General features: G+C 41.1%; 1 protein-coding gene across 1 annotated transcript in view; it reads left to right on the top strand.

The window, feature by feature from the left end:
• Nucleotides 1–11852, top strand: part of TBX4 (T-box transcription factor 4) — a 98547-nt gene extending 86695 nt beyond the window's left edge. Inside the window, exons 7-9 of the mRNA XM_033922895.1 lie at nucleotides 6212–6300; nucleotides 6558–6802; nucleotides 10836–11852. Coding sequence (XP_033778786.1) covers nucleotides 6212–6300; nucleotides 6558–6802; nucleotides 10836–11467 — 966 coding nt within the window. The 3' untranslated portion in view covers nucleotides 11468–11852. The remainder of the gene's footprint in view (nucleotides 1–6211; nucleotides 6301–6557; nucleotides 6803–10835) is intronic.
• The last annotated feature ends 1548 nt before the right edge of the window (nucleotides 11853–13400 follow it).

Genomic DNA, 13400 nt, shown 5'->3' with positions numbered 1-13400 from the left:
GTCTATCACGGAGCCAGGGATGGGCTCTGCGATTGACTCACGTTGCCTTCATGATCTACTGGTCGATCGCGATCAACCTTTTGGGCACCCCTGTCTAAAGCCTTGCTGACTTTCCCAAGAGATGTCATGATTGCATGCTTTCATACCAGGCTACAATTTGGGATAAGGATTTCAAATCTTTGCTATTTTCTTCAGTTTCTTATTTTCACTTTAGAAAACAGTTGAAACCCAATTTATTTTCAAAATTCTTGGGTCTTAATTTCTTATTCATCATTTGTTTGGATTTTTAGTTTAATCTTTTGTAAACCACATAGAACTTAAAGGTAATGTGGTCTAGAAATAGATTTTATGTTTTATGTCATGTTCTTCTAATCAAGAACTATATGCCTTGACATATTCCTTGGGAAACATGTCCAATACCAATGCTCATTCAAAAGCCTATTTCTTAAAAAAAAAAAAAAAAAACCCAAAAAACCAGAGCAATTTTTAACCATTAACTAAGCATATAGGGAGTAATTCTCTAAGGAGCTGACTAATTTTAGGCGGGAAAAATGCATGTGAATACTGGTATTATAGACATTTACCTGGGTATGTATATACATATACATAAAAATGAGCAGTGCTGACTAAGCAGTATTCAGTAGGTATGTGCCTAGTTGCAATCGGGTAGGTGGATATTCACATGGGCAGTTTGGGCAAAGCTTGAATGGGGCACATGATTACACATGTAGATTATAAAAGGGGGAGAGTGTGGTGCCATGGTTAGAGCTACAGCCTCAGCAACCTGAGATTGTGGGTTCAAACCCATATTGCTCCTTGTGACCCTGGGCAAGTCACTTAATCCCCCCATTGCCCCAGATACATTAGATAGATTGTGAGCCCACTGGGACAGACAGGGAAAAATGCTCGAGTACCTGCATAAATTCATGTAAAACCGTTCTGAGCTCCCTTGGGAGAACGGTATAGAAAATTGAATAAATAAATAAATAAATCTTACCTTCTCTAGGTGCTTTAAGGTAGATGTAACTGTTTGCACCTTAAATATAAACTCTCCGATATTCAGAACTATTTAACCAGCCAGGAATGTTCCCTGGCCGATTAAATAGCATATCTACACCTGCCCATGTGACATAATCAGCTTTGTTTACCGGCAAAAATAGGCCATATGAATAGCAGGCCTATATTTAGCTGTTAAGCACTTAATCACTGAGGGCCAGATTCTCAAAACAGCACTGCTCGCAGTGGCTGCCTAGAAAAGTGGTGCTGATTGCGTGTCAATAACGCAACGGTGCCATTTCGAGAATTACAGCCAAGGCAAAGGAAATGTAGACCAGAGTTTCAAAGGCCTATATTTCCAGCACTTATCTTTGACGTGAATCATGACTATGAAGGCGCCTAAGGGCACCTAAGGTCACTTCCAGCGTTAACCACACCTTCTGTGACCTTAAGCATCCTTAGGTACCTCCATAGTCAGAAGAACGGCGTCATTGCTGGAGGCACCTCCATTTTTTTTTTTAATGAGAAAATAATTGATTTTGAACGATGCGGTCAATAACCACACCAATTAAAATCAATTAAGCCAATTAAGTTAGGCGGCGATATGGCACCTAACTTATCACCTTTCACTTGAGACATTGTTGCTCACTGCACGGCACCTTAATTTAAACCTGTTTAACCTGTTTTTAATTATTTTGAATTTAGTTGAAGTTTTAGTTTAATTATTTTAGTCCTATTGGTTTTTACCTTGCTTTTATTTTCTTCCAGCAATTCTCTCCAAGACCTCTCTGCCGCCGCTGTGCGGCGGCATGTTCCGGACTCCGCCCCCTAGTATCCGGTACATGACATTTAAATTCAGTCACTTTGCGGCGCACGCCAAAGGAGCGCACTTAAGGAGCATGTCATGCTCCTTAATGCGCTCCTTTGTGCGTTACTGCAGTGCGTTTCGAAAAACTCTGCAACAAATTGGTATAAACTTTTAAAACGTCCTTACTTAAACAAAACTTTCCTTTTCTGTTCATTTTTATTTCTGTTTCCTAATATTTTTCTGAAACACAATATAATTACTACTTCTACTCCTCCTTACTACCTTTCTACTATGGATAATATTTCATTACCTATTCCAGTCATTTGTGGACACAGACCAATTAAATCAGACATCAATCAAGCTTTTTTACGTCCTCCTGAACGCTCAAATATCACATTATCCCCTAATCAGATAGTTTCTTCTACACTAATCTCATCATCCCCAGACCAAAAAACAAGACATCTTAATATAGGTTTGATTAACATCCACTCTATTAAAACTAAATATCATTTAATTAAAGATCTTATTACTCAACACTCTTTCGATATATTATGTTTAACCGAAACATGGCTCTCTGAATGCGAAGAAGCCTATCTTTCTTATGCCTGTCCCTAGGGATTCTCATTCTTTTACAACCACCGTTGATTAGCGACAATTTTTCGAGAACCTTTATTGTTACATGTTGATAACTCTCCAGCGAATTCTTCTATTGAATTCTTACAGTTTTCATTATTAACTAAACCAAGAACTGATGTACTTTTAGTATATCTACCACCCCCTATTAACTCTGAAAATGTCACTGAACTTCAATCCCTACTTTTCGATTTTGGTAGCTCCACTTTAAATCCACTAATTCTGGGTGACTTCAATATTCATTTTGATGACCCCAACAACAATTATACTAAAACTATTCTTTCCTATATAAATCAACTAGATTTATATCCATTACTAACAATGCCAACCCATCAAGTAGGACACACAATTGATATGGCCCTAATAACAACTTCTGCAATAAACAATTTTTCAGTAAATTGTTGCCTACCGGTTCCATGGTCAGACCACTTTTTAATTTCAATAACACATACTATTCCACATAATTTACCTTACACTAAGCAACAATCAATTAATTTTAGAAACTTCAATGACCTTTCTTCAGATTTAATTCGTTCTACATTTAAATTGGATTTCTCTGAATCTAGAACTCATTCTTTAGACGACTTAATTAACCAATGGAACATAGCCACAAAATCAGTATTAGATAAACTTGCACCACTACAATCTAAAGTTATTTCTGCTCGCAAAATTCAGAACCCATGGTTCACCCTCATAAAAAAAACAATTAAGATCATTAGAACATAAGTGGAGAAAAGAAAAAACTCAAATTAATTCTCAAACATTCAATGAGCAATCTAGATTCTATAAATTAAAAATAAACCAAGCAAAAATGAAATTCTATTCTGACAAAATTTTGAAAGCTAAAAATCCATCAGCTCTCTATGCCATACTAAATTCAATAACAACTCAAAATAAACAACAAACAGAAGCTGCTGGCTCCTCACCCACTGCTCAGGAACTCGCTGACCACTTTATTGAAAAAATTAACAAAATCAGAAATACTTTTACAGTGAATCAACACATAACAATTGTTCATGAACAATCTGTTTCAGAGTCATTGTATTCAAAATGTTCAAGATTTAAAATACCAAGCCTCAAAGAAATTGAGTCTATCCTCAAATCCATTAATATTAAGGGCTCTAAAGCAGATTTAATTCCTCCGTTTATCCTTAAACATTACTTTGATATTTTTGGTTCTTTTATCCATACGCTAATTAATGAAAGCCTAAGTCAAAACACCGTACCAATGGCCTGGAAGAAATCAATCATTCATCCTATTATTAAAGATAAAAAAATTAGTTCTGAAGATCCATCTAACTTCAGACCAATAGCAAACATTCCTTTCCTGGCAAAACTGACAGAAAAGGTAGTTTTTAATCAAATTTCAGAATTCGTTGAAAAAACCAACGTTCTACATCCGAACCAAACCGGTTTTAGACATCACCATAGCACTGAACATTCTTTGATTGGTATGACTACCTCTATCCAATATTTTCTAGATCACCATCAATCAGTTCTGTTAATCTCTATTGATCTTTCTGCAGCCTTTGATTCAATCGACCACCAACTTCTACTTAATAGACTTCAATCCATCGGTATTACAGACCAAGTTCTTTCTTGGTTTGTATCATACTTTACAGATCGTACCTCTACTGTTCTTTTTAAAGACTCAATATCTAAATCCTCACAGACCACATATGGTGTCCCTCAAGGGTCTATTCTTTCCCCTTTGTTATTTAATATCTTTCTTGACCCTCTAATGACCTTATGCCAATCTGTGGGTTTCTAAGTCTTTGCCTATGCTGACGATATCCAGCTCTTACACCCATTGGACGCTAATAAAACTTCTGATATCATAGAGATCAGTGAGAAACTTGATCAAGTTTACCATTGGCTGGACTCTAACAGATTGGCACTTAACATTAACAAAACTAATGTGATGCTTTTTTCCTGGAAAGATAGTTCTTCTCTAGTCGCTCCCATTTCTATAAAAAATGTCCCCCTGCAATTAGTTAGCAATATAAAAATTTTAGGGGTGATCTTTGATCACAAACTGAATTTTCATGATCACATTAGTAACAACCTTTTATAGGCTACGAAAAATTCGATCAATTTCAAAATCACTTAATATTCTTATTCACTCTTTGGTGATCTCTAAAATTGATTACTGTAACGCTCTTTTTAAGGGAATCTCTTTGATTGAAATAAAACGTCTACAGATCATTCAAAATGCTTCCATTAAGCTTATAACTAAAACTAGGAAGTTTGATCATGTAACTCCCCTTCTAAAGAATGCGCACTGGCTTCCAGTTACCCACCGGATAGCATACAAACTATGCATACTCACTTTCAAATCTCTCCTTAATAAAACTCCAGCATTCATATATAAATTATTAATTCCTTATTCTCCAAATAGAACATTGAGATCCAATGAACAGAATTTACTAACAATTCCATCTCTTAAGGTTATTAACACAAGACGGCAATTTATTTTCTCTGTTACCGCACCTCAAACTTGGAACGCCCTTCCCATTTACTTAAGGGAAGAGCGCAATCTGAAGAAATTCAAAAGTCATTTAAAAACATTTCTCTTTAGAGATGCCTTTGGTAATTAACTAAACAGTTCGCAGGTCAAATTATTTTTATTGTATCATATTATAGCTTTTATTTGTCTCCCTTTTTGTACTTTTCCCTTTTTGTTCTACTTTTCTATATTGATTTTGTATTTCACCTCACTTCTTTCCTTGTGTTTATGAGTTTGTTAAGTTAAACTTTTAATCCCTTACGTCGTTATACATAGTTTTGTATTGTATTGTCTCCCAGTTATTGTAATTTTAAACTGTTCATCGCTTAGAAATACGATTAAGCGATTAATCAAAAAAACCATTAAACTTGAAACTTGAAACCATGCCAGTGGCTGCCACTGTGGTAATTACGCCGAAGCCCACTGGGATTTAAAGTTCTTTGGAGCACTTGCTGCATGGCAGCCGCTAGTGCAGCTTTGTAAAAAGGGGATTAGTGCGACATTTGTAGAATCCTGGCCTTAGTGCTAAATATTGGCATAACTGCTTAAATTACAGCGGCCAAAAATGAAACCAGATATTAAATGCCAGTCACTGAAAATAGCCCGGCATTGAATATCTGGGCTTAGCGACAGTAGCAGACAGCAAAAGCATTGCCCACCAGTGACATAGTAAAGGGGGTGCGGGGCTCGTGGTACGCCACGGGTGTGTTATTCCTAAAAGTGCGGAACCCTTCCTCCTCTCCGCCCCACCCCGCTCCTCTCTTTGCCGCACGTTCCCCTTGCCTTCCCTGTATCTTCTTTTCTTCCCCGGCACGAGGTTGCTGCCCGTGTCGGCATCGGCGCTCTCTCTGACATCACTTCCAGGACTCAAGCCTAGGAAGTGACATCAAAGGGCGAGCCGCCACGGACATAGGTACGCTGCTCATGCCGGAGAAGTTAAAAAGTACAGGGAAAGGGAAGGAGCTTTGTGCGCAGCAGGCGGGGTGGGGAAGGGAGCAGGCGGGGTGGGGAAGGGAGCAGGTGTAGGGTGCCACTGTCTCGGGTGCTGCTCACACTTACTACGCCACTGCTGCCCACCACTGGCTGAGAATTTGGCCCAGAGTGGGTTTTTTTTACACTTACACTATTATTCTATAAAGAAAAGTAGGCTTCAACTAAGTGTTTTCCTAGCACCTATATCTAAGTGCCCCATTGTAGAATTGTGCTCATAAGGCCTAAATAATTCTGTAGCAGCTTGGCTTCATTGATTTTTATTTTCTTTCTTTAAGATCACCCAACTAAAAATTGAGAACAATCCCTTTGCCAAAGGCTTTCGGGGGAGCGATGACAGTGACCTTCGTGTGGCACGTCTTCAAAGGTGTGAGAAACGTTATATGGAAATTATCGCTCGAAACTGTGAACATTCTTTTTCAGAAGTGTCTTAAAATGCCGAATGCTCAATTGTGCATAACTACCTCCCTCAGTTAGAACTAGAGCCAACAACCTTTTGGCTTACTCATGGAAAGTTTGTTATTTGGTCCCATTTAATGCTCTTATTTTAAATCAGTGACCAAAGTAAGTTTGTATAATCCTAGGCCTGTATGGCTGCTAACGACCTAACTACTTCCTCTCCAGTAAAGAATATCCAGTGATTTCCAAAAGCATCATGAGACAGAGACTAGTTTCCAGCCATCATGGTCCACTTTCTGGAAAAGGAGATGCAAATCCACTTCATGGGAACCATCAGGCCCTGCAGCATTACCAGTATGAAAATGGGCCTCATGTACAGTTTGGAAACTCTGATGCTCAGGACCTACCTCTCAACACCTTTGCCGCACAGAGAGAGTCAGGACTCTTTTATCACTGCCTGAAAAGAAGAGGTAAGCATAGGAATCGGTGCACATTTATCAATATAGTTGAGAAAACTTAAATTCCAAATATCATATCTTTTTCCTGGATTGTCTATCACTTATATAATAAAGCTGTCATGCTGTGAGGACCCTGGTGACTTTTTACAAACCATTTAATCTTTAGTCCCTTGCTGTTACATTGGACTCAGGTTTGAATGTATAAAATCAGTGTTTGTTCTACTCAAATTACTTATTTAATTCATTTTATATCCTGTCCTCCCCAGAGAATTCAGAACGGGTTACAAAGTAACATACATAATAATTTAAAAAAACAAGATTCAATTAGGGCTATACAGATAATTAATATAATATATATAATAATTTAACATTAAAGATTTTTTAAAATGTGTGCCATTATTAAAGTTGCAATATGATAAGTAAAATGTATTCAGAGGAAAATTATAATACAGTCAGTTCATTTTTTTCCAGCACAAAATGTGCCAGTACTCAGTACCCCTGAGTACCCCCTCAAAAAAAGCCCTGACTAAAGTAATTGAATACAATTAACCATCTATATGCATAATTATAGAGCAGTTTCTTCACAGCCAAGAACTTTCGCATTTGACAAGAAGTCCTGTTTTAATCCTAAGTGGCAGGACCCAAAGACAGCATCTTACTAGTTAATAAATTATATCAACAAATTGGTAATTGAAGTCTGTCTGACACGGGAACAAATTTTTCCCCATCCCCACGGGAATTCATTTTCCCGTCCTGTCCTGGAAAGTTCTTTTCCTGTCCATGCCCCATATAATGCTCATTCAAGATTTATTTAAATATTTATTTATTTTAAAATTTATAAACCGCATAAAAATATGCAGTTTACAAAATTACATGCATACATGTTTAAGAAATGCTAAACATGTTTCAACAAGATAAACACAAAAGATATTAACTAACGGTATCATTATTAAAATCTTCTTTTAAATTCATCCTACAAGATGGAAACACAAAATCCCATAAAGTCATTTACAGGACAGGAAGGCATTAACAGAGATTAGCACAGGAAGGCTTTGACAAATAATTGCGTTTGCAACATTTTCTTAAAGGACTGTCAAGAACTTTAAAAGGACAAGACAACAATGTTGTGAATGCCACCAGGTATAATTATATCTCCAAGTAGGGTCCTGCTTCGATAAATAAAAATTGTATGATTGTGACCTTAGTTCCTCCTTCTTGGACTACCTTTGCTGTCCCTACATCATAATTATATCTCCATCATAGGTCCAGTATTTACTATGCAGTATGTACTAATATCCCAACCAAAGTCCAAACTCAAAAAGTTGCACTGATTTTTGTACATCAGTAATATTAAAAGGTGGTAGATGCATGGAACAGTCTCCCAGAAGAGGTGGTGGAGGCAGAGACTGTGTCTGAATTCAAAAGGGCCTGGGATAGGCACGTGAGATCTCTCAGAGAGAGGAAGAGATAATGGTTACTGCAGATGGGCAGCTCTATGACCTCACAATGCAGGTGCACAGAGCCTTAGCCTATAGGAAGAGAAGATGCAAATGGTAAGAACCTTAGCCAATAGAGAGAGGGGAGATATGATGAGACGTTTAAATGCCTACAAGGCATAAATGTGCATGAGTCGAGCCTCTTTCATTTGAAAGGAAACTCTGCAATGAGAGGGCATAGGATGAAGTTAAGAGGTGATAGGCTCCAGAGTAATCTAAGGAAATACTTTTGTACAGAAAGGGTGGTAGATGCGTGGAACAGTCTCCCGGAAGAGGTGGTGGAGACAGAGACTGTGTCTGAATTCAAGAAAGCCTGGGATAGGCACGTGGGATCTCTCGGAGAGAGAAAGAGATAATGGTTACTGCGGATGGGCAGACTAGATGGGCCATTTGGCCTTTATCTGCCATCATGTTTCTATGAGTGATAAACAGTCTAAGTGAAAACAGCACCTACTAATCCCTGGAAAGGTATGAATCGATCTACTTAGGTTTTGAAAGCTTTGTGATTCTTTGAGACTTGTCCAAGAAAGGGCTGCAGGAAAGCAGGGCAAATGTAGAGAATGGATGGCTCAGGGGAATGGTCACCACAGTCCAAAACCTTTCACCTCTCAGATACAAGAGCATCTGATTTCACAGTACCAATGTGATGTATGACATCTTATGACACCTTGCCAACACCAGCAACGCAAGTGAATTACAGGGCAGCTTGCTAAAAATACGGAATGACAAGGTAAAAATGCCAGTGCTCTCTTCAGGCTAAGGGCTATGGCTGCTTGTTTTAGAAATATTCCTCAGTACAAACTAAATGGAGTCCGTTTACAAATATTACCATACCTTAGGCCCTGTTTCTTTCTCACTTGCAGAACGATGATTCCTGGCTTTGGACTGATCAGATGAAAGGAGAGAACTCTTGAAATCTAATCAAAGAAGTATTAAAGCCAGTGAAAAGAGCAGAGTTGTAGCCTAGAAGTTAGAGTAGGGTTACCATATGGCTCCAGAAAAAAAGAGGATGGATTGAGACATCCGGGTTTTACTTCTACTGAAAGCACTGGAAGTAAAATCCGGATGTCTCAATTCATCCTCCTTTTTCTGGAGCCATATGGTAACCCTAGATTAGAGCAGTGGGATAATAGCCAGGCAAGCCAGGGTTCATCTTTTACTGCAGCTCTTTGTGACCTTGGGCTGGTCATCTAACCATTCATTGCCTCAGGTACAAACTCAGGGAGCCCTTTTACTAAAGCTTAGGCCTGGATTCTCTAAATGGCACCATTTTTTTAAGACGCCGGTAGGTGCCCAAGCTAAGTAAACAATGCCATTTAAACAACATTTTAAACTGTTTTTTAAGGTGCCTACCGGCACCTAAAAAACAGTGCTGGATTTGCGCCTTTTGTAGGCGCTTTATGGCGCCTAATGCCATAGTAGGTGTGGCTAACACCAGAAGTGGTGCTAGGTGCCATAAAGTGCCTATGGAGGCATGATTCACATTAATGTAGGCCTGGAAAACCTTAGCCTACATTTCTGGTCCCTACCTTTGTCAAAGGTGCAATTCTCTAAACGGTGCCGTCGTGTAATTGACACCCGCTCGGTGGCTGCTTTTAAGGCAGCCGCTGACAACAGCACTGGTTAGAGAATCCAGGCCTTAGTGCATACTAAAAGAATTAATAAAATGGCATCTCCAAGGACAGCAAAATACCTAGTAATTCATCTGGAACTACTACCATGTTTCCCCCGAACTACTACCATGTTTCCCCCCAAAAAGGCATTAGGTCTTATTTTTAGGCAGGGCTTATTTTTTTTATGTACATGATCATCTCTCCCTTCCTCTCCTTCACCCCAATTCTTCCTCTTTCCTTTCTCTCCCCCACATTTAAAACATCTTTCCTCCTTCTCACCCATCCCATTGTGCCTTCCCTTTGCAGCATATTTCTATCCCTCCATCCCTCTCTCCCATCCCTCATGCAGCACCTTGAGCACCCGCCGCTGCCCCCACCATGCAGCCGAACTGCCCCTGATGACCCTCCATACTTCCCTCCCAACTGAACCCCGCCGACCGCTACCATAAATATGACCCGGCAGAGCAACGTTGGGCCAGCAGCACTCTAAACAGGCTGCTTTGCAGCCTTCTCGTTTGGACCTTCTCTGTCCCCCATTACTGATGACATCATCACTGACGCGGCAGCGAGAAGGCCATGAAGCAACCTGTGTAGAGTGCTGCTGGCCCGATACTGCTCTGCCGGAAGGTATTTATGGTTGCGGTCGGTGGAGTTCGGTTGGGAGGGAAGGATGGAGGGTCAGTAGGGGTTTGGCAGTTCGGCTGCGTGATAGGGGCAGGGCAGGGGAATCGCGGCTGCCTACGACTAGGGCTTATTTTCGGGGGTAGGACTTATATTAAGACCTACCCCGAAAATCATGCTAGGGCTTATTTTCGGGGTAGGTCTTATCAGGGAAACACGGTACTGGAAAAAAAAGGTGTGAACTAGATTTAAATTAATAATAATATCATCTACAACTTATTTGGCCTTTATTTCTTTTACATTTCTTATTTACAGAAAGTGCTTGTCACCTGGACCTGCCCTGTAAGAGATCCTATTTAGATGCAGCCTCTTCCTCTGCCTCGATGGGAGATGATCATTATTTTCGATCTCCACCTCCCTATGATCAGCAAATGCTGAGCCCTTCTTATCGTGGAGAAGTAGGCCCCCGAGAGGCCTGCATGTATTCCACTTCTGGAGCTGAAATGGGAGGCATTTCGACCGTTGAAGACATGCCGCCTCCCCCACCCACTCTGAGCTGTAACATGTGGACTTCTGTTGCACCTTACACCAGCTACAGTGTTCAGACAATGGAAACTGTGCCTTACCAGTCCTTCCCTGCCCACTTTACTGCCACCGCCATGATGCCACGCCTCCCTTCCATAACCAGTCAAAGCTCACAGCCACCTGGTGATTCCCACATCAGCGTCTACAACCAGCTTTCCCAGGTTCAGGGCAGGGAGAGAGTTCTTCCCTCTCCCTACCCAAGAGAAAGAGTTCATCCTTCCTTGTCGGAGAGGAAACCACCCTCGCCTCACTTAAATACAGCGAATGACTTTTTGCACTCGCAAAGCTTTTCCTTGTCAAGAGAATCCTCATTACAATATCATGTGGGAATGGGGACTGTGGACAACTGGTCTGATGGATGACTGTGATTTCTCATGACACTAAACAGCTGATTTTCATCAGACCTGAACATGTATAAATTCAGTGTCAGAGACTATGAGTAGCCTGCACTTCACTGAAACCTTCAAAATGGACCTTTTTGGGGGGGAAAAATAGAACTTGTACACAGGAAAAATGTGCATTACTTAGGACACCAGACAACTAGTTAGACTGCAACAAAAATGGTTAGGTAAAAGAGTATCTTATAAGTGCAGTATCTTAAAAAATATAATAAAGGTAATCAAGTAAAATTTGAAACCACAGGTCACTCAAGGTTATACTTGTATCTGCCAAGAGATTAATTAGCTTTGTAACATATGGGGAAGGCTTGCTGGCATTGGTAACCGGCATCACTGTGTCGTGCGCACCCCCCTCCCCCCCCCTCGCACTCTATTCCAACTCCTTGGGCACCCCCGCTACTCTTTCCTGCTGCTTAGGTACCCCCCCTACTCTTCCCTGCCATTTTAGCGCCCCCCCATTCTTCTCCACCGCTTGGGTGCCCCCCCACCCCCCATACCAGCACGAGCAGCATCTTTCACTCACTGCTCACACCAGCACTGACCCTCTTCTGATGTCATGTCCTGGTCCCATGACAAGGAAGTGATGCCTATGCAAGTTCGAGCAGCATGCGGAAGATGCTGCTCGCATCGACAAACTTTTAAAGAAGCACATGGGAAGGCGGAGAGGAGGAGAGGCACTGGCGCCCCCCATGAAGACAGCACCCAGGGCGGTCTCCCCCCCCCCCCCCCATTACTAGGCCACAGCATCTCATAGAATGCTATCTAAGGAGACTAAAAAGTAATTTTTTCTCATAAGTAAAATCAGTTTGATAATATTTGGTTCAAAGATTTCCTCAAAATCATCATCTAAAAATATCCAGAAAACCTTGTATGCCTTGTGTCTCAAGGTCAGGAGTCTCAGGTGAGACTATGTTAGAGCTGGTCTTTCCGCTCCCTGGAGTAGTAGACATTCAGCCATAAGACAAGCGTGGAAGGCCAGGCGCAATATCCAATAAAAGAACAAGGCAGACAATTTGAAAGATCCAACGTGAGTGAAAAAGAAGAGCACACCAATGACGGCCTTTTAGCCAAACAAGCAGCGAAACTAGACTACCAATTCTCCAGTTTACTGATAACGACCCCAGACTAAAAATCGTTCAGAAAAGAATTAAAAACCATGCTATTCAAGAAATCCTTGAAGACAAATTAACACCGCAAGACTCGTCTCAATTCTCTGAAGCAACCCGCTCTACTCCTCAATTCCTCCGGAAATGGCCAGATAACTCCTTTTGTAATCCACCTTGAACCGCAAGGTAATTGTGGAATAGAAGTCACTAATGCAATGTAAGGCAATGTCGTAGTAAGAGGGGGAGGGAGGGTGGGCAGACCGCCCTGGGCGCCATCATGGTGGTGGCTCTGGCACTTCTCCACCCCCCATGTCATGTTCGTGCCCTCCCTTCCTCCCTCCCTTGCACCTCTTTAAATTTTCACCAATGCAAGCAACTTCTCAGGCTTGTTACTTTCGCCGGCTAGCTCCCTTCTGAAATCACATCCGAGTCGTAGAGCCAGGTGTGAGCAGTAGGCCAGAGAAGCTTCTTGCGTTGGCAAAGATTTAAAGAGGTATGGGGGAAGGGAGGTCGCGAGTGTGGCATGGGGCAGAGCGGGGGGCAGAGATGAGGGCACAGGGGGCACCACTGCTCTGGTTGCATCCTACCCTCGCTATGCCACTGGAGCAGATCATATATAATGGCAGCCTTTATTCATTGCTCTATGCACCTGCGTGATTCACTGGAGGAGTGGCCTAGTGGTTCAGTCCCCATACTGCTCCTTTTGAACCCTGGGCAGGCCACCTAACACTCCATTGCTTTTAACTCATAACCCCCTCATCCTAACGCACCCACTGTAGCCTCCTTATGAT

This window comes from Geotrypetes seraphini, chromosome 15 (genome assembly GCF_902459505.1).
Source record: "Geotrypetes seraphini chromosome 15, aGeoSer1.1, whole genome shotgun sequence".
In the NCBI taxonomy this organism is placed as follows: Eukaryota; Metazoa; Chordata; class Amphibia; order Gymnophiona; family Dermophiidae; genus Geotrypetes; species Geotrypetes seraphini.
This window is presented reverse-complemented; position numbering and strand designations above follow the sequence as displayed.